The sequence below is a fragment of the Marmota marmota genome, unplaced genomic scaffold, assembly GCF_001458135.2.
Source record: "Marmota marmota marmota unplaced genomic scaffold, marMar, whole genome shotgun sequence".
Taxonomy (NCBI): Eukaryota; Metazoa; Chordata; class Mammalia; order Rodentia; family Sciuridae; genus Marmota; species Marmota marmota.
The window spans coordinates 41,468,306-41,493,659 of NW_025999977.1; the positions used below are offsets into that span (position 1 = coordinate 41,468,306).

Consider the following 25,354-nt stretch of genomic DNA (forward strand, 5'->3'; position numbering starts at 1 on the left):
GTGTCTAGATAATATGCTGTCTTTTGTTAAGGGCTCAGTTACCACAGAGAGAATAAAATTGTTGCGTTTCCACACCAGCTCTTGTGCTTGGTCTAGGTGTGAGGTGACTCCTCACCTATCATTAACATAATTCACATTTGACATAATTCCTTTCCTGTAGTATCAGAGCCATCAGTGATAATCACCTTGGAAGTCAGTAGGAAGGAAGGCTTTTCCTTGCAAAGGCATTTCCTAGGTGCCTGCTTTTCCCTTACAGTTATCTCAGACTCCTGGCATTCCCAGCGTGTAGTCTTTAGCATCTTGCCAGATCTTAGGCCACTGGTTTGACTTTGACTCACTGATAGCTCTTTTAGGTTCCTAAAATTCCACTCCTCCTAACATAGTAATCCTTTGGTTTTTGCCTTTCTTGTACCATGAGGTATTCTTCATCATTTCCAGGTGCTGTATTGTCTTTATGTGGAACAGTGTTTTTATTTCTGAAGAGTTACGTTTTTATCTGATGAATAAACTCAGCCCCAAGAAAAATCTGAGTGTAACAAAAATTTGTATTTCCTGGCCGTGTTTTTACTGAGAATCTTCTGTTTTATAGACCATTTGTTTTTCTCAGATGTGATCTTTCTATGTACAAAGGTGGTTTGGAAAGGGGAAACACTGTGTTAGAGCTTCTTTTAGTGAATATAAATGAATGATATTTGCTTTTCAAGACCAAGGTGATATAGCTCTCATTATTGTAAAAATATTTTATTTAAGTCACTGTGAAGCTCTATGAGCGTAAGCTTTGTAAAATTAACACAAAGACCCATCTTTAACTTACGTATGCCAAATTTGACGTTTTTACCTGAATGAGACCAGGGCATAGCCGACAGGGTGGAATGCGGCCTTGGACAGGGAGCCTCAGGGCTACTTGGTTCTGCTGGTGGTGTGCACCATTTCTTTAGGAATTCATTTTTCCAGTTCCTAAAAAAGAATTAATATTACCATCCTCTCCCCTTTTTTCACAGTGGTATATTGGAAGATCTGAGAGAGGCAGGATTAAGATTTTTAGAATAGACATTTCTGTGGTGACAAAGGTTGTTACAGTAAAAACAAAGATGAATGTACTATAAAATCTTTAAAGCAGTGTGCACCCTGTTGTTTAGGGCATAACAATAAGCTTGTTATCCTGAAATAAGGACACATTTCTGAGTTATTTTCAAACCAGATGGTCCCTCAGTTTTGACTACTTTAAAACACCTCAGCGGTGGATTTAATGGGTTTAGGGGGTAGGAAACAATTCAGGTTCATCCATCTGGCCTCTGCCTACAGAACCAATAGAAGTTACTTTTTATGTAGTTTCTAAAACTCATTTCCAGATTATTCAGGTTAGCTTTAGCGTTCTTCACCTAGTATAGATGAAGTTCTTAATTATACAAAGGAAAAAATCCAGGCTTTCAAATGTTGCCGAATTGTAACGTGTAACGGCAGGAATCAGCTTACTGGTTGCTCAATATTTAGTTATACATTTGATTGCTTTTGTGGTTCCAGATAGCAATTATTTCTAATATTTATTTTTCAGTGAGGGCCGAGGCAAGTTGACCGTATTTTCAGTTAAAGCTATGTTAGCAACCATGTGTGGTGGAAAAATGCTGGACAAATTGAGATGTAAGTATTTTCATATTATTTGAAAACTTTTCTTTTCAAATTAGGAGCTTTAAACAGTTTTGATGAATGTTTTGGAAGATGCCTTATTGAGCTTTTGTATTTTATTTTACCTCCTCTCTTTGCAGCAACTGGCTCAGTATGTGTGTTACGCCACCTACTGTTCAAATGGAGAAGTTGGTTGATTTAATTGTTTTTTAAAGTGAAAAAACCAAAGAGGTTCAGAATAATAATGTTGACATTTTAAAAATCCTTCAAAAACTGTTTTCCATGTTACTAAAATGTGCTTGAAGATGATTATATTGAGAACTTTTACCTAATTAGAAAATAAATTTGATTGCCTTTGAGGGGTCTGGTCAAGCCCAGCCTTTTCTTGATGACAACATTTGGTCAGGTGGTATTTGCTGTGTTTAAACTATTCTCAGTACTTATAGTCAGGCTCAGCTATTTGGAAATTGATAGCCTTCCCTCCTGCAAGTTATCTTTTCTTTGTTGTTGTTTTGGTTTTCTGTTGACCAGTTTGGCATTTTATTATCCAGTAGATATTGTAAGAATGTGACTAGATGAAATCAGTGAGGACAAGAACTGCAGCTATTTAATTTTTCTGATTGTGGTTTGTATTTATTCGATCATTAGGTGACTTTTGCTTCTGGACTGTGCCAAGCATTGTGCTAAGTGTTCTTCATATAGTTTCCCATGAAATCCTTAAAAATTCCTTCAAGCAGAAGGTGGCTTTTTTTTTTTTTTTTTTTAATGGGGGAAAGCTGGGATTTCATCTGAATTCAGAGCACTGGTCTAGGCTACTGTGTCATTTCCCCCCACGCCAGTACTGTAATGTGAGGCGCACATGTTACAGAACCATGTTCAAGTGCTTCCATACAAGCACCAGAGACAAAGGAGCTTGCCTCAGGTTTCAGGGAGATGAAGTTGAATCTGTGTGTTTTAACCAAGTGTTGAGATACTCTCTGAATTCAACTGTGCTGTAGCATGTCTCATAAACTGGGTCTTGATGATTGCATCCTTGGGATATTCCTTTGGGTTCTGCTTTTTTTTTTTTAATTGAAAAAACAGAGGCTTGATCATCTCAGATTTGAGTGAGCTTTGGACGAGATTGCCTCATAGGCACATTTGTTCTCTCTGCGGTTTTTTTTTTATGTGACGCATTGACATTGAAAGTTGGAAAGTTAGATGACCCACAAGATCAGATTTAGATATTCTAAAGAACGATCTTAGATCATGTATTTGATCAACTCTTGTCCTGTTTATCTTCATTTCAAAATTGGCTGCAATGTCGTAAAGTGGTCATAAAAATTAATTTTTTATTTAGATACTTTTCTAAGGTTTTTTCTTTTTAAACATGATATCTGAAAATATTACTCTTTGGGACTAAAATCTTTCATATTTTCTTAATGTGGAATGGTGTTTTTCTGAGGAAGATAATATATAGATGAATTTATATTTCATTGACATACACAAGAAATTTGGAATCTTGTTTGAGTTTTAAATTGATGATGTTACCAGATGAAGAGGCTGGTTGGAAAATAGTAGTAGGTTGATTGATTTTATTTAGCTGCATATTCTATTTTATTTATTTTTATGTGGTGCTGAGGCTCAAACCCAGTGCCTCATACATTCTAGGCAATACAGCCCCAGCCCCTAACTGCATATTTTAGATGATCCTAGAGTCTTTACATTTCTGTGATTAAATTTGCTACATTTACATGTAGTCGGCTCCCCTGGCACATTGTGAGCACTTAGAAATTTGCCAGATATAAATTATTGATCGAATAAAAAATCAAAACAATTTTTTGTTGTTAACTGTTTAGTGAAAAAGTGCAAATTTCTCTATATATAAAGTATGGAAGGACCCATGTGGTGGCAGTTTGTGTTTTCTATGCTGATGGTCCAACCTACAGCCCCAAGCATGCTAGTTAGGCAAGCACTTGACAGCAGGTTTTTTGGTGTGGCTTTGAACTTCTTGGAAAAACACAAATTGACCAAGATTCAGGGGGCACAAGAACATGCATGCTACCGCAAATGGGATGTGTTGGTGTGCTCAAAATGCTTTCATTACACTCAGAATAAAGATTGAGATGATACAAGTTGTACTTGATTACTGATCTCTTAAGCACCATGTTTATCTTATTCAGATACATAAAGATACATTTTCTTTATTCTCATAATTATGGTTTTTCTACCAATGTAGCTCTGTTTAATTTTTATTGTACTGTAATTATCTTTGCTTGGGAATTAGCTGTTCAACGTAAGTGGACATTTTGGGTATTGAAAGCCTGTCTCCAGTTTTAAATTTCAACCACCCAGGGTGTAAACCCCTTTAAAATGAGGCCAGTTTCTTCTGTTTACCAGAACTCACTGATCATAATTTAAACATCTTTCATTTGTTAGTGATGTCATTCTTTAATCTATTTAGGGATAAGTAAAGTTTAGGGTTGTTTAGTCCCTTCTCTTGAGACTGTAGTTGACCCATGGGGTTAAGGGTGTTGACCCCCCCCTCAGTAGAAAATCCACAGAATGCTTTTAACTCCTCAGTTCTTAACTGATAGTAGCCTGCTGTTGGCCAAAGGCCTTACTAATAACATAAACGATTGATTAACACTTTGTATGCTGTATGTGTTTTTGTAGGAAATAGGCCAGAATGGTGAGAGATGGCTCACTAAAATATGCAGTTCTCTGGAGAAGTGGACTGCTCCTGCGGAGATGATCAGTATCACACGTGTTCATGTGATGCAAGATGGGCTCACCTGCCCACTCTGATAGCACTAGGAGGTAGCTACAAAACATGGTAGTAGTACACTATGTACTACAGTTGATTTTATGCAGTGTGTTTCAATACTGTGTCTTTGCATTTGTTTACATTTCTCTCCACTGCAAGTGGTGCCATGTGTAGTCTGTGTAAAAGCTTTGATAAATTTTAACTTTTCATAGTTGATTTGTATAGAGTATAAATGACAAAATAGACTTATCTACATATATTTTATACATTTTTCATATTTTTTTCAGTATTTCTGAGTTATGAGGTTCATCTGTGAGTTTTTTCAAATTGTCCCAGGTATTAAAAAAAAAAAAAATCCTGTATATAAATAAGTAAGTGCACCTGAGCAGTTGAAACCAATGTTGTTCCAGGGTCAGCTGTACTGTGCCTTGTAAATTCTTGATTGTTGTTGGAGGTAGAATGCGTGTGTCCTTTATCACTGGTTAATGTGATGTTAACAGTATACTAGTCTCTAGAAGTCTTTTTGCTTCTGATTTACTACTTTTCATATGCTACTGAAAAAGAAAATCATAATGAAATTTCTTAGTATCTGTTTAAGCTAAAGATTCAGAGTGATTTCTCCATTATGAGAGAAGCACCTGGTTGTCAGTTTTGGCTGTTGTGAGAATCTTTCCCTTGGTTTTTAATTGAGGTGGCTGAATAAGGAGGCAACCAAAGTGAACTATAACTCTGGCTGGTAACATCACAGAAGGACTCATCATTTATTCACTCTCTTCTACTCCACCCTCCTCCTCCTCACTGCTTTTTTACTGCTATCTCTATTCATGTTTTCACTATGTTAGGTTTTCTAGTATATGGAATACACCTTAGCATGTGTACTTTTTTTTCTTTTTACTTTGATCTTTTAGTTTTTACCTCTTAGAATTTAAAAACTTCGAATTTAAAAACTTTGAATTTTCCACCCATCTTTTTCATTTGACTTCTTAACGTTTGTTTTAGTGTCAAGGTAGCATTTGAAATGACTTGTGCCTTTAGTCTGAAACATTTTCTGATTGGATTTTTTAGATTCCTCTTAAAAGCATTTTGTTCCCTGAGCTAGATTTTGTGGCTTATACCTGTAATCCCAGTGACACACAGGAGGATGGCAAGTTTAAAGCCAGCCTCAGCAACTTAGCAAGACCCTGTCTCAAATTAAAAAATTAAAAAAAGCCTGGATGTGGCTCAGTGGTTAAGCAACCCTTGATTCTAACCTCCAGTCCCCCCCCCAAAAAGCATTTCTGTCCATGGGTGTCATTCATTTGCACAAATGGTTCCGTGTTGGTACTATTAGGGACTGTATCTTAGAGTGAAAGTTAACTTACATCAGGATTATAAATAGCAGTGATTTATAATCAGAATATAAACTTTAAAGTATAATTTAAACAGTAATATCAGAATTCCAAAATATAACTAATGAGAACAAAACTTTCAGAATATAAAGTCTATTATTAAGCAACACTTAATGACAATTCTATTTGTTTTATAAGAAATTTAATTTAATCACCTCTTATGCAAATCTCATCTAGTTGCACTAAATAATAGGACTGGGTGATTTGTAAAGTTATTTTAAATTCATTAAAAAACTAGTGTTACCGTTTTGAAGAGTGCAGGGAAGGCTGTAAAAATATTCAGATCCCTTTGTTCAGTCTGCTTCTGCAGTTTTCCCTAAGGAATAATCAGAGGTGCACCTTAAATTTTAGGTATATGTATGTGTATGTGTACGTTTACATATATAAATACAATTATTTTTGAGATGAAAATGTCATTAAGTTGTCCGTGCTGGTGTCAGGGTAGTCCTCCTACCTCAGCCTCTCAAGCTTCTGGGACTACAGGTGGACACCACTGTACATAGCTTAAGTTTTAGATATATTTGTTGGAACAGTTTTTATAATACACAGAAACTTGAACAGTTTAGTGTTCAAAAGGGAGAGCTCAGTTAAGTTTTGAGACATTCACATGATTGAATATAATGCCTTTAAAAATATGTTATAGATCAGAATGCATAAATGTAGTGTGGTTTTCAACAACAATTGATTATGCACATAGAAAAATAAGAAATAAAAAAATAAAATAAGTAAATAAAATATACTTATGTGCTAATGGGGATTTTCTCTGTGTTGTAGCACAATGGTTTTATAATAGTAATAATATATATTGTTTATATTTTTGCATGATTTTGAGAGACCACATTTTGAGTATTCAGAAAAGGTGCCCCAAGGCTCTTTCTGTCTTTTTTGCCAAGAGTTGACTATTTTCACTGACACATCAATCTTTTGCTCTTTAATGTTTCATTAGAAGACTATAGAGGGGGTTTCCTTTGAAGTCACAATTAAATTTCACCTGTGTAAATTTAGCCGCCTCTGTTATGTCTTTTAAATATGTCACTGAAGATTTACCTTCTCTGTTTTCTGTTAGCCACCCCTTCTCCTCAGCAGATGGAAGTGACTGTTAATCTGACGGGTGATGCCCATGTTTATATTTCTTGAATAACCAAAATGTTTAAGAACTGGAAGTAAGGAGTACACCCCATATTTGCATTTTCATAAATAAGGAAAAATAATAAGAAGGAAAAACAAAGGCCAAAGGCACCTGGAACTTTTTGTAAAGTAGCCTTGGCTGCAGCAGCTCCACAAGCTCCAGGCATCCTGATAGGCTCTCCTGCCGCTTCATTCTGACCTAATGAGTGATATAGAATTTTAATGCATTTGAGAAGGCATTATGAGCTTGGAGTTAGATGTGTATGGGTATCCACAAACATGCAGATATGTGTACATGTTTTTCTGGGTTAAGTTGCTCAGTTGGTTGGAGGATGATGAGTGAGAGTCATTTGCTAGGGAAAGCTAACATAAAAGAAAATGGGTTCTATTTATAAATTTGACTCAGTCTGAACAGCCTTATCACCTTGCAGAAGTATAGGGTTGGTCCGTTGGGGTGAAAGGGGAAGAAGTAGGAGGGTTGATGTAACCAGGAAAACCAGGGTCATTATCAGTGGGAAAAAAGAGACATGTGATGATGGTATTATTTGCTTATTTCACAAAGGATAGAATAGTTTAATGATTGTATGCATGTGTGTACATAAGGGCTCAGCTGTTGGGTTTTCACCAGGGAGAAAGCCTAACTTTGTTTTTAACTGCAAACAGCTGTAAGGAGCTGGCATTCTTTCTTTCAGAGGTATATAAGTAGAAAAAGAATTAAAGGGCGAATTAAGGATGATCTAGGAAATGACTTAGTCCCTTAATACCAAAAGAGTGTGGGGCTTTAATTAGAGGACTATTTAAAAAGTAAAAATTAATTTTTGGCGGGGGGCAGTTCTGGGGATTGAACCCAGCATGTTAAGCATATGCTCTACCACAAAGCTGTCCCCAGTTCTAGTTAAAATTCAAACATTAAAAAAAATATTTTTATTTATCTGGGTGTGGTGGGGCAAGCCTGTAATACCAGGGGCTTTGGAAGCTGAGACAGGAGGATCTCAAGTTCAAAGCCAGCATCAGCAACTCAGCGAGGCCTTAAACAACTCAGGAGACCCTGTCTCTAAATAAAAATACAAAAAAGGGTCCAGGATGTGGATCAGTGGTTAGGCCTAAGGGTTCAATCTCTGGTAAAAAAAAAATTTTTTTTAATTAAATTTTATTGTCTTATTTATATCTTTGTTTAGATCTTATATGCATGTAGTAAATTACACTGTTAGATGCATTATTTGTTATGCTTCAGATTAAGAATTGGCCCAGTGTGGTGGAGCATGCCTATAATCCCAGCAGTTTGGGAGGCTGAGGCAGGAGGATGGAGAGTTCAAAGCCAGTCTCAGCAACTTAGTGAGGTACTTAGCAACTTAGTGGGACCCTGTATCTTAATCAAAAAAGGGCTTGGAATGTGGTTCAGTGGTTAAGCACCCCTGGGTTCAATCCCTAGTACAAAAAAAAAAAAAAAAAGATTAAAAATTTGCAAATAATTTTGTACTGTTTTTCTTATAGATAAGCCTACTCTAAAAAAAAAAGTTTAACCAGTAATTAGAAATAACAAATTACTTCATTTTGCCTTTAAGTTTTAAAAAAATTTGTTCTAATTAGTTGTACATGACAACAGAATGCATTTTAACTCATTGTACACAAGTGGAGCACAGCTTCTCATTTCTCCGGCTGTTCATGATACAGAGTCATATCCGTTATGCAGTCATGCCTGTACATAGGGTAATATTGCCTGTCTCATTCCACCATGCTTCCCATCCGACACGCCCTCCCCTTTCCTCACTCCCCTCTGCCCAATCCTGCTGCAGTCTGGCTGGGCACAAAATAACCGAGCCACCACAAAGCCTTGTAGATTCAAACAGCAACTCTTCTCACCAGCACTCTACATGCACTTTCTGGGAAAATTACACTCCCTCCACCGGGCTCTGCATACCAATACTCTCAGAACCCTGGGAGAACTCAAGGAGTGGGCTATTCCCAGCAGGATCCACCCTAAACCGGGAGCCACCCTAATCCAGCAGGATCCACCCTAAACCTGGAGCCACCCTAATCCCTGAGCAGGGTCACCTTTCTGAACAATTTCAACCCCAAAATGCCATGCGTCATTTCCAATTTGGCTATGGCTCTCAGCACAATCCCAAGTTCTTGCAGTCTTCCTTACCCCCCTACTCCCATTATTGATCAGCATCTGCATATCAGAGAAAACATTTGGCCTTTGTTTTTTTTGGAGTTGGCTTATTTCACTCAGCATGATATTCTCCAACTCCATCCATTAACCAGCAAATACCATAATTTCATTCTTCTTTAAAGCTGAGTAATTATATTGTGTATATATGTCACATTTTCTTTATTCATCTGTTGAAGGGCATGTAGGTTGGTTCTATTGTTAATTGAGCTGCTATAAACATTGATATGGCTGCGTCACTGTAGTATGCTGATTTTAAGTCCTTTAGGTATATAGACCCAGGGATATCTGGGTCAGATGGTGGTTCCATTTAAAGTTTTCCAAGTGGTTGCATCAATGCAGTCCCACCAGCAAAGTTTGAGTGTACCTTTTCCCCCACATCCTCACCAACACTTATTGCTATTTGTATTGCATTCCAATTGGAGTGAGATAAAATCTTAGAATAGTTTTGATTTGCATTTCTCTAATTGCTAGAGATATTGAACATTTTTTCATGTATTTGTTAATCGATTGTATATCTTCTGTGAAGTGCTTGTTCAGTTCCTTAGCCCATTTATTGATTGGGTTATTATTTTTTGGTGTTAAGTTTTTTGAGTTATTTTTAAAAACTTTTTATTTTATTCATTTTAGTTGTTGATGGGCCTTTATTTTTAATTTATATGTGGTGCTGGGAATCGAACCCAGTGCCTCACACATTCAAGGCAAGTGCTCTACCACTGAGCCACAACTCCAGCCCCTGAGTTCTTTATATATTCTGGAAATTAGTACTCTATCTGATGTGTATGTGGTAAAGATTTTCTCCTATTCTGTAGGCTCTCTCTTTGCGTGATTGTTTTTGTTGAGAAGAAGCTTTTTAGTTTGAATCCATCCCATTTATTGATTCTTGATTTTTTTAAAAAATATTTTTTAGTTATTGATGGACCTTTATTTTATTTATTTATATGTGGTGCTGAGAATTGAACCCAGTGTCTCATACATGCTAGGCACGTGCTCTACCACTGAGCCACAACCCCAACCCGATTCTTGATTTTATTTTTTATGCTTTAGGCGTTGTGTTAAGGAAGTCAGGTCTTAAGCCGACATGATGAAGATTTGAGCCTACATTTTCTTCTTTTATTGCCTTTAATTTTTGGATCTAGCAATTTTTTAAAAATTAAAACAACTATAGATGTTTCTGTTTGTTCTCTTCCAACATGGCCTTTTAAATTATAGTTTTTTTTTCATGAATTAGAAAATTTACTTTTGATCTCTTCATATGACATAGCAACTAAGTATAATTGAAAATAATACTTTTTACTGGGTGTGGTTAGTCATGTCATTTCCAGTCACTCCCTTTTATTACTCTGAATGTGTTACTCTGAGTGTAGACTCATTGATGTGGGTCTATACATATGTGCTTTTGTTACTATGAAGCTATACATATGTGTATTAATATACTTGATAGCTAAACTCTCTGTTGAATATTTCTACCATTAGTGCCTATAAGTTAATTACTTGCTTATCAGTTATGAATACACTAAATAGGAACAGAAAACTTAACAGAGAGACTTAAATATATTGAGATTTATTTTTGTCATGTAATAATAAGTCCCAGGGCTGGTAAATTCCAAGTTGGTACAATGACCCAAGGATATTGTCAAAGACCCCTTCCTCCCTCTTCCTGCTCTGCTTTCTTCCTTAGGATTAAGATGACTCTGTCATAGGCCTCATATACTCATTCTGGGAAGAAAGAAGAAAGGTATTCCTATTAGGAAAGCTGAAGGTTTTTCAGAAATCTGTTCTGTTACAATGCGCATAGGAGGCTGGGAAGTCATTTTTCAAGCAGGCACACTGGCATCCTGAACTCAGCATTCCTTAGTGAGCAAGAGGGGCTACAGGTATTGAGGGGATGCCTTGAAGTGTCTGCTGTGTTCCATGGTTTTCACTTAGATTGAGTGGAGGATCATTTTCCTCATCATAAGAACAGTAACCAGCTGCCCAAAGATTGGATCACTTACGCTCTTCCCTCATTTGAAGAGCATCAAGTGCTCACCTCAGCGCTAACATTTCAGACCTGTCTATCTGCTGTCCATCTTGAACTGTGGCCCAATATACTAGGATGGTTCCACTGGAAAATGTGCTGATTGGTCCAAATATAGTTGAATTCAAAGCTTTGTTTTGACTTGTTGATTTAGTGAGGGTTGTCAGCATTTCCGCAAGGTAGAAATTTAAAGAATAATCCTAACTTTTAAAATTCCTTTATTTCCTAATCCATTTTCCCACCAACTACAATTCCTAGCATTGAGACCTGTTGGCTCCCCCCCACCTCCAATTCCATTCTTCCTATTTTAGTCATAGTCATTTACACTCTAATCATCATCATCATCATCTCCCCCCCACACACTTCTTCCTCCTCTTGAGGACTTACCCTAGGGGGATTTTACCACTGAGCCACACCTCCAGTTATTTTTATTTTTAATTTTGAGACTGGTTCTTGCTAAGTTGCTTAGTGCCTCCCTGAGTTGCTGAGGCAGGCTTTGAACTTGCCATTCTCCTGCCTCTACCTCCTGCATTGCTAGGATTACAGGTGCCTTTGCACCTGGCCACTCTAACCTTCCTGACACCTGTTTTCGAAACATTTCATCCCACTTGAATACCAAATCCAAATTGCTTTCATCTTTTAGGAATTTTCTTTCATTAACAGAAGTATTCTTCTTATTCAGTCTTAATTTCTCCACATAAATCGAATGTCAGAGAGAGAATGTGCTCTCTGTGCCCTGCTTCCTCCTTGCAGTGAAGACTCACCCTGCATTCTCCTGTCAGAGACTCTGGTCCTGCTCTTCTCTACTGAGATTCCTCATCCCACATCAGCCTCTTTTTACCTCATCATTCCAGACCTCAGCTTTCAGGGCATAGCTTCAAATTCCTTTCTTTTGGATTGCTGACATATCTATTCTGTTTATCTATTGGTGTTTCTCACATATGGTTCAATTTCTTTACATTTCTGTACTTCCCTTTAGGAGCATTTATCTGTCTGCTTTTCTCTTTGTTAATTGCCCTTCGTCTGGAGCCAGGCTGCTGTTTATTATGTAGAATGAACATGAGAGCCCCATCTGTCATTTTGCTTTGTAGCTGTTGTATGATATATCTGATTCATTCTTTTTTTTTATTAGCTACACATGACATTACAATGATCTTGGCAATTCATACATTTGAATCAATGGGTATAATATCTCATTTTTCTGATTGTACAGATTGCAGAATCACATTGGTCATACAGTCACCTATGTACATACAGCAATCACAATGTCTGTTCTATTCTGATTCATTCTTTTTTATGATTTGTTTTCTGTTTCATATAGATAATGTTCCTTTTAATATGTTTATTATGCTTAGTTCTTAGCCCATTTGTTCTAGTATATATGTTGCCAAAATCTATACATGCTGTCTTGTTTGTTGATCTTTCAAGGTAGCTATATTCCTGTGCCTATATATTTTCATATCTAGTCTAAATTATACCTTTTGTTTAATATTTAAAGAACAGTTTGTTTACCTTTTTTTTTTTAAGTGTAGATGAACACACAGCATCTTTATTTATTTTTATGTGGTGCTGAGGATCGAACCCAGTGCCTCACACATGCGACACAGGCTCTTTACTACTGAGCCATAGCCTCAGCCCCCTAAATTATATCTTGAAGGAACATGGCATAATGAAATTTACTTTGGAATCAATTGTAGGTTTAAAACTTGATTTGGCCACCTACTAACTTTTTGAACAAGTTAACTTTTCTAAGCTACAATTTCTTCATCCATAAAATTTAAGTAATTGTGTGTGTGTGTGCTCATGTGTATGCTCATACATAAACCTTTTATAAAAGTACAACAAGGCAATGTTTGGTAAAATATAGTAGCATTTAGGATTAGGGTGTGTTGCATGAAAGCAGAAACTCAATATAATGGTGTCTTAAAGTTTATTTTTCTTTAACATAAAAGGAATCCAGGGCTACTTTGGAAGCTTTTATGTTTTTCTAGGATGCATGCTTTCTTTGTCTTTCTTTTCTACAGTTCTGATGTATGATTCCTATATTAAGATGACCACATAGTCCAAAGTGGCTGCTGGAGCTCCAGCTATCAGCAGAAGGAAGAAAGGAATAGGGGAAAAAGGCATGATTTCCAGTCAGTTAACTTTATTTAGCCTTCCTGGAAGTCTCTCATCATCTTTCTGATTACAGTTTCATTGGCCAGTGCTTAGTCACATGATCACACCTTGCAAATGGAGGCTGGGAAATTTAATCTGTTCTGTCTCTAACGAAGAGAAAAATAATAAATAATGAGTGGCTGCTGGCTGACTCAGTGTGGTGCCTGCCACATGGTGTGGCTTAAACCTTTTTTGGGGGGGCCCGTGACAGGGTAGATTTTCATTCCTTTGATAATTTCTTATATCTTAAAAAATTATCTTATGAAGTGACAATCTAGCATTTTGTCTCTTTTTGATATATGTATTTAAAAATATTTTTTTCTTTACCTTGTGCTTTGAGATAACTTCCCCAAATTGAACCTAAATAGTAATGTATATTTCATATATATATGTAGGTTTCTCATACACCTGTTCACTATGAATAGATAGACATAAATTTTCAAAATGCTTTGTTTGAAAAATCCTAAGGGAATGATTTTCTGTGCATATTTAATTCACTAATTATTTTAATTTTTTTTTTGGGGGGGCGGTAAGGAAGCCCAGTAACTTGAAAAACAGTTTAGGTTATGTTTCTTCATTCATTGTGTTGTTTTGATCTCCTGATTATTTGTCTTTTTCTCTCCAACTGTGGATGAAAAGAGAGGGATAACTAGAGACATGAACTCTGCATGAAAGTAAAGAAAGAGTAATATTACTGGAAATTTCTTTTTACTTTGCTTAGCTGGACTTTATGTAAAAATAAGGTTTATATTATTAAAGTATTTTGGGATAGAAGAGTTTATATGGGTCCTTTTTATTGTACTTTAGAATTCACTAAATAGAATATTTTAAACATTTTCCATGCTTTGTCAAATTTATTCCCTCACAGGTATATGGTTCCCTGATTTATACATGAATATGTAAAGACAGTACCATGTCATGTCTTATCACTACTACACTACTGTGTTCATGTAACCTAACATGTATGTGTTCTATATAAACACAGACACTGAGGGATAAAGACAGTCTGTTGTGAATCTTTCTTGAAATAAAGTGAGTCATAAATTGAATTTAAGTTTATATATCATTCAGTTTTCATATTCAAAAAGAGTATGTAGGTAGATACACCTGAATGTTATTGTATACAATGGTAGGTGGAGTATTAAGTGAGTGGGATTGAGGGGACCTGTCAGCAAAGTAACCACACAGTGTGAATAAGAATGAGAATAGTTTTAATATTAACTAAGAATCATGACTTTATGGTACTTTTTAATGATTTTTTTTTTTTACTGGTATAGAGATAACATAGCACCATTTATTTAAAAAATCTAATATTTTCTTTTTAATTTGTTCTTTTTGGATGACAGTAGAGTGAAAAAACTTAATGTTTTCTTGTAGTTTGACTTTATTTGGTTTTGTTCTCATAGATATTTTCTCCCAGATGTCAGATTCCAATGGCTTAATGATATTTAGCAAGTTTGACCAGTTTCTGAAGGAAGTTCTGAAGCTCCCAACAGCTGTCTTTGAAGGGCCATCTTTTGGGTACACAGAACACTCAGTCCGCACCTGTTTTCCACAGCAGGTAAGGACAGATGGATAGACTCTAGGGCTAGCAGAGCTCTCTTCCATCCTAGCACCTAGCAGGTTCTACCAGATTCTTCCAGCCTAGGATGTCATCTCTTGTGTAGGGGAAGAGGAGCATCTTTGTGGGGACAGGGGCAGGGGCAGGGGTGGGGTGAGTAGAGCAGGGGCAAAACCACCTGAGAACTCCTGTGGGGAAGGGGGTCTTTTCTGAAAAAAGGATCACATTTGTAATATTAAAAAAAAAAAGTTTGAAAAAGTGTTTATATTATTGCCACTGGACATTTGTTCTTTTCCATGTGGGTTTTTTAAACTGTGAAATGCAGGGTTTTGACATAAAACTGTAGCAGGGCCAGAGATGGGAGAGCCATGCAGCTCTCAGCTGCCAGCACCTGCCCCTCAAGCGTGTTTCCAATTTCTCATGACAGGAAGATGGATTTGACTTCCTCCTGAGGCCTTTGCCTAGACGTTGGGGTGAGTGCCTCAAAGGACTGGGGTTAGAGTAGACACTAGTGAAGGCTCAGATTAGATAAAAGAAGCTTAAAACTACCTTAGACAGTTCTGGAAAGTGGGAAATTAATAAAAAAAAATACACGTTAAAACTAATGGTAAAAAAAGTTAATGGAAATAGGATATTGACATAGTGTGAAAGTATTAAGATACTTGCTAATTACCTAGAGAAACAGTGATTTTACAGGTGGATAAGCCTATCAGACATCACTTTAACCAAGTGATCAGAATGCTTATCACCAGTGAAGAGATAAACTGCTCTCAGGATCTTTACGAAGTTCAACCCAAAACATAGCCTGAAGTGGGCCCAGCACCTTGCATATTTGTCCACCAGGCCCCTGGGGTGAACTTGTGGGTCATGTGCACATGGCTCTCCTCTCAGGGTGCTTCCTGGAGGCTGCATGGTGATCAAATCCTGGGAAGCTGCTCTTGAGTGAAATGGCATCAGAATGGAGAAGGGTGTTCACACACAGTGAAGGACAGCGTCTGACAAGTGGGTGACAGTTATGGGGTGGTAACTCCAAAGTGGCCTTCGGTGTAAATTGTAATCTGAGTGCCATGAGGAGAATCCAGTGTTGGAATAACAGTTTAAAATGTTAAAGACATTTTAAAAATTGTAATTGTTAATTCTGAGAGTGCTGTTCCAGATTCTGCAAGTTACCTCACGAAGGGTATGATTGTGAGGGCTTCCAAATCACAGCCTGATTGTGCTTCAGATTCCTGTAAAAAAGCAATCTACATTTTGAAATATGGCAAATTTGGGGCTGGGGTTGTGGCTCAGTGGTAGAGCACTCGCCTTGCATGTGTGAGACCCTGGGTTAGATCCTCAGCACCACATACAAACAAACAAAATAAAGATATTGTGCCCATGTATGACTAAAAAAATATATTTTTTTAAAAAAGGAAATATGGCAAATTTGGAGAAGTCTAAGAAGCTCTTCTCCGTTTAGAGAAGCTTGAGTTTTCCTAACTTCTTGAAGATGTTTAAACAAAGCTTCTGAAGAAATATAAACTATGAACAGAATGACCAAAAAATGAGACTGAATAAAGTTTGATGCGACAAGAATAAATTCACGGAATATTGGGTTTCTTTTTGAAAGTGGGCCTTTCCTGCACAGTTTGTTTCCTGCAGTGCTTCTTTCGAGTGAGCTGGATCATATTGTTGCCAGACAGAGCCGAACCAAGACAAAGTGGAAGTTGCTTTGCTGGTTCTTACAGTTTTCCTCAGCATGCTGATGTTCTGTGATGAACAGAGAAGTGACTACAATTAAAGAGAAAAATATAAATATTTTAAGAAAGAACCGGAAATCCTGTAGAGAAAGAAGTAATAGGTTTAGAGGATTCATGAACTGCTTCTCTTTCCACAGCTTTGTAACAACGAAGCTGCAGTGCAAGTGATAAATAATATGTGAAGGCACCCCTGCCATGCTAAAATAACTGATGAAATCAGCTGTCCCTGGGATCCAGTGTGTAGTTTTTGTAAGACTGATCTGTGTTGAAAATTGTATTGCCCTTATCACAAAGCAGGAAAATATCAGGATTTAAGGCTGAAAGGTGATACCTGAGGGTGACTCCTGGTGAAAGTACCTGCGGAGGTCTAATTGGCTGGTATCATTAGTGCATTATTATTGTTTGGTCTCTGTTTCTAGAAATATGTGTGTTGCATTGCTGTAGAAATGCTTTTTTAAAAAAATGAAATGAAGATAATTACATATTGGCTTATTTTAATAGATTTTTGGTTTTGGTGTATTTTCTTGTTTGTTGGGGTGGGGATGTGGCTCAAGTGGTAGCGTGCTCGCTTGGCATGCATGCGACCCGGGTTCGATCCTCAGCACACCACATACAAACAAAGACGTTGTCTCCACTGACAAATAAAAAATAAAATAAAAAAAAGACAGTCCTGAGATTTACAAAAAAAAAAAAAAAAGAAACCAGGGCATCATGCATGCTAGGCAAGCACTATACCACTGAACCATATTCCTAGTTCCATGTATCAGTTTAATTCATTTTTAAAATATTTGTAGTTGGGTGCTGTGGAACATGCCTGTAATCCCAGTGATTCAGAAAGGTGAGACAGGAGGATCTTGAGTTTAAGACTAGCCTTAGCAATTTAGTGAGACGCTGTCTCAAAAGTAAAAAATGCAAAGGGGCTGGGGATGTGACTCAGTGATAAAGCACCCCTGTGTTCAATTCACAGTACCAAAACAAAAAACATATTTGTTCCTGTTTTTCATACCCAATAGAAGATGTATGGAGTCATGTGGTTTAGTTTTAAGGATAAAGCTTGACATGACTGCAGCTATCTTGAGTCATAACCACCACGACTGACCTAGAAACCCTGCATAGTTTCCCAACAAATCAAAAGTAGATGAAGCCACTAGAGCCATCTGAGGGACTTTATAATGGGACCATGGCTCCAGAGATGTACTTGACTCATCAGTATTAAGATAAACCAGGTACATTCCAGATGGGTAAAATCACTTTTTTCCTAATCCATAAATATGCCCCTCCTTCTGACCCAAAATTTGGGGATTGGCTGGCCCAGTTGCCACCCAGGACTAAACTTCAGTAAGGCCCCCAGTAGATTGCACTCTGCAGTCCTGCATCTGTCTGCCTCTCTTCCTTTGGTCTCACAGCACCTTGGGGCTGGTCCTCAGATACTGGGACCAAGTTTTCTGGAAAATTAGTAGTTTTTAAAATAAGAAAAGTTAAAGTATTTATGTTAGCTCATCAGAACCCACCCATTAGAATAGATAAAAATTAGTGACTGACACCAAATGTTGATGAAGATTTGGAGCAACCAGACCTTGCATATAGACCACTTTGGGAGAAGCCCTGATGATTTCTCATAAACTCAAACAGAACCTACCCATGACCTAGACCTTCTACTTCAAGGTTTTTGCAAGAATACTCTTACCAACCTTATCCATAATACCCCCAAATTGGAGCCATCCTCGGTATCTATCATGATAAAATGTTTATGAGATACTGTGACTGGAATTCATTTTAAGATAATGGAGGTAGAAGGAGTTTGAAAGCATAGATAAAACAAAATTAGTTGTATGTTGAGAATTATTGAAGCTGGATAATAGGCATACTATTCCATTCTCTTTACTGTGGTAGATTTAAAAAAATAATAATAGAAAAATTAATTCCATTTGTACATTCATTGCAATATTAATCTAGCACTCCAAGCCTAATACTTGGGTAAATAGATCAAATATATTAAGATCTTTTTCAGTGTCTTTGAGTTAAAAGATGGACTTTAAAGGTTTAAAAGTTATCAAAAATAAACAGTATGGGCTGGGTTCCTAGCTCAGTGGTCTAGTGCTTGCCTAGTATGTGTGAGGCACTGGGTTTGCTTCTCAGTACCACATATAAATAAATAAAATAAAGGTCCATTGACAACTAAAAAAAAAATATTTAAAAAAATAAACAGTAAATATATTTAAATTTCTCCCATATTTCCCCCAAACTTCAGAATTTTAGGGAAGGGTTGTATTTCTGCTTTGAAGGCTGTTTTACCATTTGTTTTCTAGTTCTTCATCTGACTTTAGTTTGAAGAGTTCCACCTGCCCTCCAGTGGTTTTAGGTTCACTGCTCTCTGCCTGAAAGAGAAACCTGAGTGAGCAGAGTGGAGCAGGTAGAGTGACAGGGAAGTAGGTGCAGTCTTGCAGGGTGACACTGTATTGGATGCTGTGCCACACTCTTCTTGATTCACAGAGGAAGTGGGAAGAGGTAGAGATGGGATTATATTATTTCTGGTTGATTTTCAGAAAAACAAGACTATTTTATATCTGGAAATGTCTTCTGATTACACTTTGACCAACCTGTTCTCTTTGGCTATGTGCCAAAATAACTTTTGTTCTCACTTTGAGACATTTTCTGGATGTCCTCATTTTGCTTCTCTGGACATTGAAGAAAGTTTGGTAGGAATTCCCTGGCATGAGTATGTGGGTATCTGTGTTATTTCACAGGTATTCTAATTAAGGAGCTTTTTTAAGCATTCGTTAGTGACCCTTCATCTTCCAGTAAACTGATGTGGACTAGTCCCACTGGTTTCAGTGATTCAGAGGCAGATTTGAGATACCTCATGTAGCCAGTGGCATCATAAGTGGCACTTGGTAGGCAGTGGTCTGACAGGTTGTCATTTCCTGCATATGTGTGAAGTTGATCATAGCCAATCAGATTGTCACTTCATCTGAGTCAGGTCCATTTTTGATATGTGTTGTCATTTCACGTGTTCTTAAGAATATAACTGTGATCTGGCAATAAAAAATAGTTTGTGTAAACACAGAAAGGAATGAACATGGAGCAGAGGGGAATATATTTGGTGTTGGTCAAACAGATATTCGTCATTAGAGGAATTTCATATTTTCTTGCAAAGCAACAGCAGGTGTTTCCAGATCTTTTTTAAAAGAAGGATTTCACCAAATTGATGAAACTATATTATTTTAATTACTGAGATATGACTTAAATAATTTCTTGTCAAACCAAACAGTGCATCTGAAGGTAGACAAAACTGCCTAATCCCTCTGAATAGATGAAAGAAATTCAGTTCATCCAGAGGATGTGTGATGGATTCACACCACATGAAGTAGCACAGTTAATTAAGCCATTGAGTTAGTTTAATTGAGTGTTTTTCTTTACTAATGGTTGAAAAAATATAATGTATCTTGTAAGTGATCCTACAAGTGCATCTTAGGTTGGATGGAATGCAGTATACAGAATGGGTTTTATTATGGTAAGATCTACTATAATGAGGACTTCCTCACTGGCATCAATTAGATTAAACAGCATTGGGTTTTTTTTTTAAATTTGATCTGTGGTGAGGAATGTCTTACTAAACGAATCCTTAGAAATGACAGGTGACTCTATGATTTCTTTCCTTTTTTTGGTACCAGGGATTGATCCCACAGAAGCAGTTGAACCACACCCCCTGTCCTTTTTATTTTTAATTTTGAGACAGGGTCTTGCTGAGTTGCTTAATGCCTCAATGCTAGACTCGAACTTGTGATCCTCCTGCCTCAGCCTCTCAATTTGCTGGGATTACAGGCATGTGCCGCCATGCCTGGCTAATTTTCTTTTTTTGAGAAGCATTTTTGTCAGCAGGGCTTGCTATCTGCATGCTGTAGGAAAGGCCCCTCTCAGTTACTGCTTATGAGACGAATGCAAGCCCTGATGTATTTGGTCATGTGTTCCTGCCTAAAGGCCATGGGCGGGGAGGGAGGCTGCCAGGCTTGAAGTGGTGGAAGCTGTTGGCCTTATTCCTTCTCTGGTATTTTTACCGGTGGCACAACCCAGCAGATACTCCCCTTCTGGAGTCCTTTCTGCCCTTCTGCCTTGTGGTTCTCTAGTCTTCAGGGAAAGCAGAAAACCTTGTTACTCAAAAAGCCAAGGGATCCCTAGCACCACCACCACCAAAAAAAAAAAAAAAAAAAAAAAAAAAAAAAAAAGCTAAAGGACTTGGGCTCCTGATCCCTATATGGCTCAATGGCATTCTAAAGAAGAGGACTCTGCTGCTCAGATACTGCTTTTGTCTTATTATTTCTTTTAATCATAAGCAAATTTGAGTTTAAATCACTATTTTAATACAATATAGCTCTGTTGTTGTCTCTTTTTTTCTTTAAAAAATTTATTAAGTCCTTATTGCCTGCTGGATAAGGTTCCTGGTGTGACATGGTAGTTCTTGTCACCCTACCCCAGCCTTCATTCCTGGTTCCCCTGCCCCAGCCCTGAACTGTTCTTACCCCTCTTCAGACCACAGGTTCCTCCACTGCTGTGCTGCTTGCAGCCACTCCACAGGTACCTGCCAGCACTCATATTCTTACACTTGTGAATGGTGGCCGATCTGATAGGTGAGAAATGTTATCTCAGTGATTTTCATTTCTCTTGTTTGGAGTAGCCTGCATTTTGATCAGGTAGTCACACTTCTTGTCTTTGTTTATGCTGTTAGTGCTCAATGAAAATGAAAGGCCTACAAATCCCTGACCTTCTCCCCTTCATCAAGGCCTCCTGTTTCAGATCCAAGCTAAGATATCCCCTCCTCTTAGTGCTCTGAGTCTTTCAGTGTGGGATGACTTGTGCCCCTTCTGCACTTGGAGGCATGTACATAGTTTAGGGATGTCCTGAGGGAGAGACCTGGCTCCAACTTTACTTCCCAGTGATGACAGAATGTTTATAAAATGAACAGTGCTTACTAAATATTTGCTGGATTAGTTGAATAATGATTTTAAATCATGTATGAAACAAGATTAGTATTTTTGTATTAGTATTTTTGGCTTGAATTCTAACTGAAAGTTTAAAGTACGTGCAACCTTAATTTTATCCATATTATGCCATGGTGTTCTCAGATGTAATAGTCAGTGCAAATAGGGAAATACAGTATTTCAGAATTCTTAAAAGAGCTTTTACAATATTTCTTTCAGCTATAATTAATAAAAAAATCTCTTATAAAAAAGCTCAGCAGTGTGGTGGCGCACACCTGTAATCCCAGTGATAAGGAGGATGGCAAGTTCAAAGCCAGCCTCAGCAAAAAGTGAAGCACTAAATAACTCAGTGAGACCCTGTCTCTAAATAAAATACAAAATAGGGCTGGGGATATGGCTCAGAGGTTGCGTGCCCCGGAGGCGCCCCCCCCCCCCCAAAAAAAAAGCACAGCACCATCATATTGTTGTGTCATTTAAAAAATCACTTGTATTGGGTCTGGGGTTGTGGCTCAGTGGTACAGCACTCACCTCGCTCGTGTGAGGTCCTGGGTTCGATCCTCAGCACCACATAAAAATAAATAAATAAAATAAAGGTATTGTGTCCAACTACCACTAAAAAATAAATATTCGAAAAAAAACACACTTGTATTTTCAAAGTCCAAAATAAATCCGTGATATGGGCAAATTCAATGTCCAATAGTAACTGAAAGGCAGCCCACAACACCAGTTTCTATAACTCTAGTGTAGGTTTTTCCTTGCCAGGAAAAAGTTGTACTACAACTCTACACAGAAGTTTGTATAAGACTGTTTTAATTTGAAAACTTTCAAAAATGCCATTTCTGAGGCAAACTAAATGTCATATATGCTTAAGTGATAGGACAGTGAATAGAAAATATTTACATGTTATATATCAGGAAATAGAAATTTTTATTGAAAATGAATTTGGCGATTACAGCAATGATTAGCTGTTGCCAAGTTATTTAACTTAATTCTTTTTTTAGAAAATACTTATTTCGTTGTAGATGAACACAGTATCGTTATTTATTTTTATGTGGTGCTAAAGATTGTACCCAGTGCCTCACACATGTGAGGCAAACACTTTACCACTGAGCTATAGCCTCAGCTCCTTAATTTAGTTCTTAATGTTATTTTAGTAATACTAGATTTATAATTTTTAAAGGGATGGTTCCTCCCCCATTTTAGAAAAGGAAGAGATAGTGGGAGTTGGAGGAAGGGAAATGGGAATGGAATATAGAATAATAATTGCCAGCATCAAGGATCAGAATAACAAGATACAACACATAAAAACATACATTTCTATGAAAAAACATGAGACCACGTAGAAGGATAGAAATAGCCTCAATGTTTTACAGAGGAAAGCATAAATTAATCATGGTGTTTTTCTTAGTGCATCAGGCAACTATTAGATTGATTAGAAATGAAGACCTTATACAAAACAAGATACTTAATAAATTGTTGAGTGAAAACCAGTTGATATCTTTATATCTACTCTATGTTCATAATTATGTAGAAATATGTATCTGGAGGGATGTAGACAAGATGAGATTTTTTTTCATTTTGAAGGTTTTATTTATTTTTTATTTTTAGTGCTAGGGATTTTACCTAGGGGCACTTTACCACTGAGCTACATCCCCAGCTTTTTTTTTTTTTTTTTTACTTTGAGACAGGGTCTCGCTATATTGCTGAGGGCCTCGCTGAGTTACTGAGGCTGTCCTTGAATTTGTAANCACATGAAGTAGCACAGTTAATTAAGCCATTGAGTTAGTTTAATTGAGTGTTTTTCTTTACTAATGGTTGAAAAAATATAATGTATCTTGTAAGTGATCCTACAAGTGCATCTTAGGTTGGATGGAATGCAGTATACAGAATGGGTTTTATTATGGTAAGATCTACTATAATGAGGACTTCCTCACTGGCATCAATTAGATTAAACAGCATTGGGTTTTTTTTTTAAATTTGATCTGTGGTGAGGAATGTCTTACTAAACGAATCCTTAGAAATGACAGGTGACTCTATGATTTCTTTCCTTTTTTTGGTACCAGGGATTGATCCCACAGAAGCAGTTGAACCACACCCCCTGTCCTTTTTATTTTTAATTTTGAGACAGGGTCTCGCTATATTGCTGAGGGCCTCGCTGAGTTACTGAGGCTGTCCTTGAATTTGTAATCCTCTTTTCTCAGCCTCCTGAGTCACTGGGATTATAGGCATGCAACAACACACACAGATTGAAGTTTTTTTTTTTTTTTTTTTTTTTTAGACAATTCCGTTTTTATTTTTTTTAAGTTGTAGATGGACATAATACCTTTATTTTATTTCATTTATTTTTATGTTGTGCTAAGGTTCGAACCCAGGTCTCACATGAGCTAGGCAAGTGCTCTGCTCCTGAGCTACAATCCCAGTCCCAAGAACTCTGTGGTTTATAAACTCTTCAAAAAATCAAACTACTTTTTAGAGAAAGTAGCATTAAAATTATAAGTGGGTTTGTAAAAAATGTAATTTTAACAAACATAAAGAGAAATATTAAACTAGATTTGTAATAAAGGGTAAGATCCAGTTTAATTTTAGCCTTCTGCCTCTTACTAGCTGAAAAAAAAAAAAAAAATCCTTGGTAGTATCTTTTTCTCAGTTATTTCAAAGAGACACTTTGGTTTCATTTTGGTTTGTTGGTTTTTCCCGTGTCTGTGGTTTGGGGTATTTTCCCTATCTGGTCCTCCATTCAGATGTTGGGTGGCATTCTGGTGTTCATCTCATCATTCCTATATTCCACCAGAGTCTCAGAAACAGCAGAAACTTGGGGGCAGGGTTGTAGCTCAGTAGTAGATAGAGCACCTGGCTAATATGTACCCACCTCAAATAAAGAAAAAGAGTAGAAATTTGGATACTGATATAGGAAAACACTCGGGACACCATTTTGAGGCCCGGTTGGGTGGGCCTTTCTCTCACCTGGCATTGGGCGCACACTGGTATTGAGAGGTCCTGGGAATGTGGCTCCCCACTGCCCTCTCAGTCTGCATGCATCCCAGTCCCCACCCATAGCTCCACTCATCCCTGGATCTGACTTCCCCTCAGCTTGCTAAATCTTTTCTAGGTTTCTAGCAGCACTTCTTTCCTGCTCTGCCTTCTGCTTTGCCTCCCTTTCCCAAGCCCTACTTCCTAGCTTCTTTCAAAGTTATCCTCAGTAAGTTCTGGAGTCGGGATTCTCACAGTTGCCAAACGATGTGGGAGTGAGTATGTGTGGCCTTGTATTTGGCTTGCTAAGGGACCATTGTGGGCAGGGATCATGGTGGGCCCAGCTGCAGTCCTAGTATTCTCTGTCCTAAGCCCCCTGGTGCCTTCATTCCTTCCTTTCAGTGTGTGTTAAATATATTAGAGATAAATATCCAAGTTATTTTGCAATGAACTGGCTCAAACCAATTTTATCTTTTCTGTTTTTTTCCCTCTAAAGGAAATTATTTTAAGCTTTTATTGCTGAACATCCATTTTTAACAGCCTGTTGGTAGGGCTGAGAACACAGTTACTAGGAAGTAAGTGAGAGATGAAATTCTGGGGTCCTTTTGACCCAATGTGGTGGACCAGGGCATGGACAGGGCTTTAGGCTGTGCAGCATCTACTGTGTTGCCTTTTGTCTGTGCTCTTCTCAGAGTAGAGTTTGAAATGGGGCTGTGTGTTCAGGTTATCAGAACAAACCCTGTGTTGAGCGCATGGCACTGATCTCAGCTCCTTTTTCCTTTTCCTTTGGAACTGGAAAATTTGTGGCTTGAAGGAAAAACATACAAACAAAAAAAAAAAAAAAAAAAAAAAAAAAAAAAAAAAAAA

At 37.4% G+C, this 25,354-nt stretch overlaps 1 protein-coding gene across 21 annotated transcripts in view; it reads left to right on the top strand.

Annotated features, from left to right (window-relative positions):
• The window catches only part of Dtnb (dystrobrevin beta), a 203,403-nt gene that overhangs the window by 35,317 nt on the left and 142,732 nt on the right, over window positions 1–25,354 (top strand). For all 21 annotated transcript variants that reach the window (XM_048804701.1, XM_048804709.1, XM_048804704.1 and 18 more), the window contains 2 exons: window positions 1,556–1,641; window positions 14,645–14,799. In XM_048804701.1, the coding sequence (XP_048660658.1) occupies window positions 1,556–1,641; window positions 14,645–14,799 (241 nt within the window). The remainder of the gene's footprint in view (window positions 1–1,555; window positions 1,642–14,644; window positions 14,800–25,354) is intronic.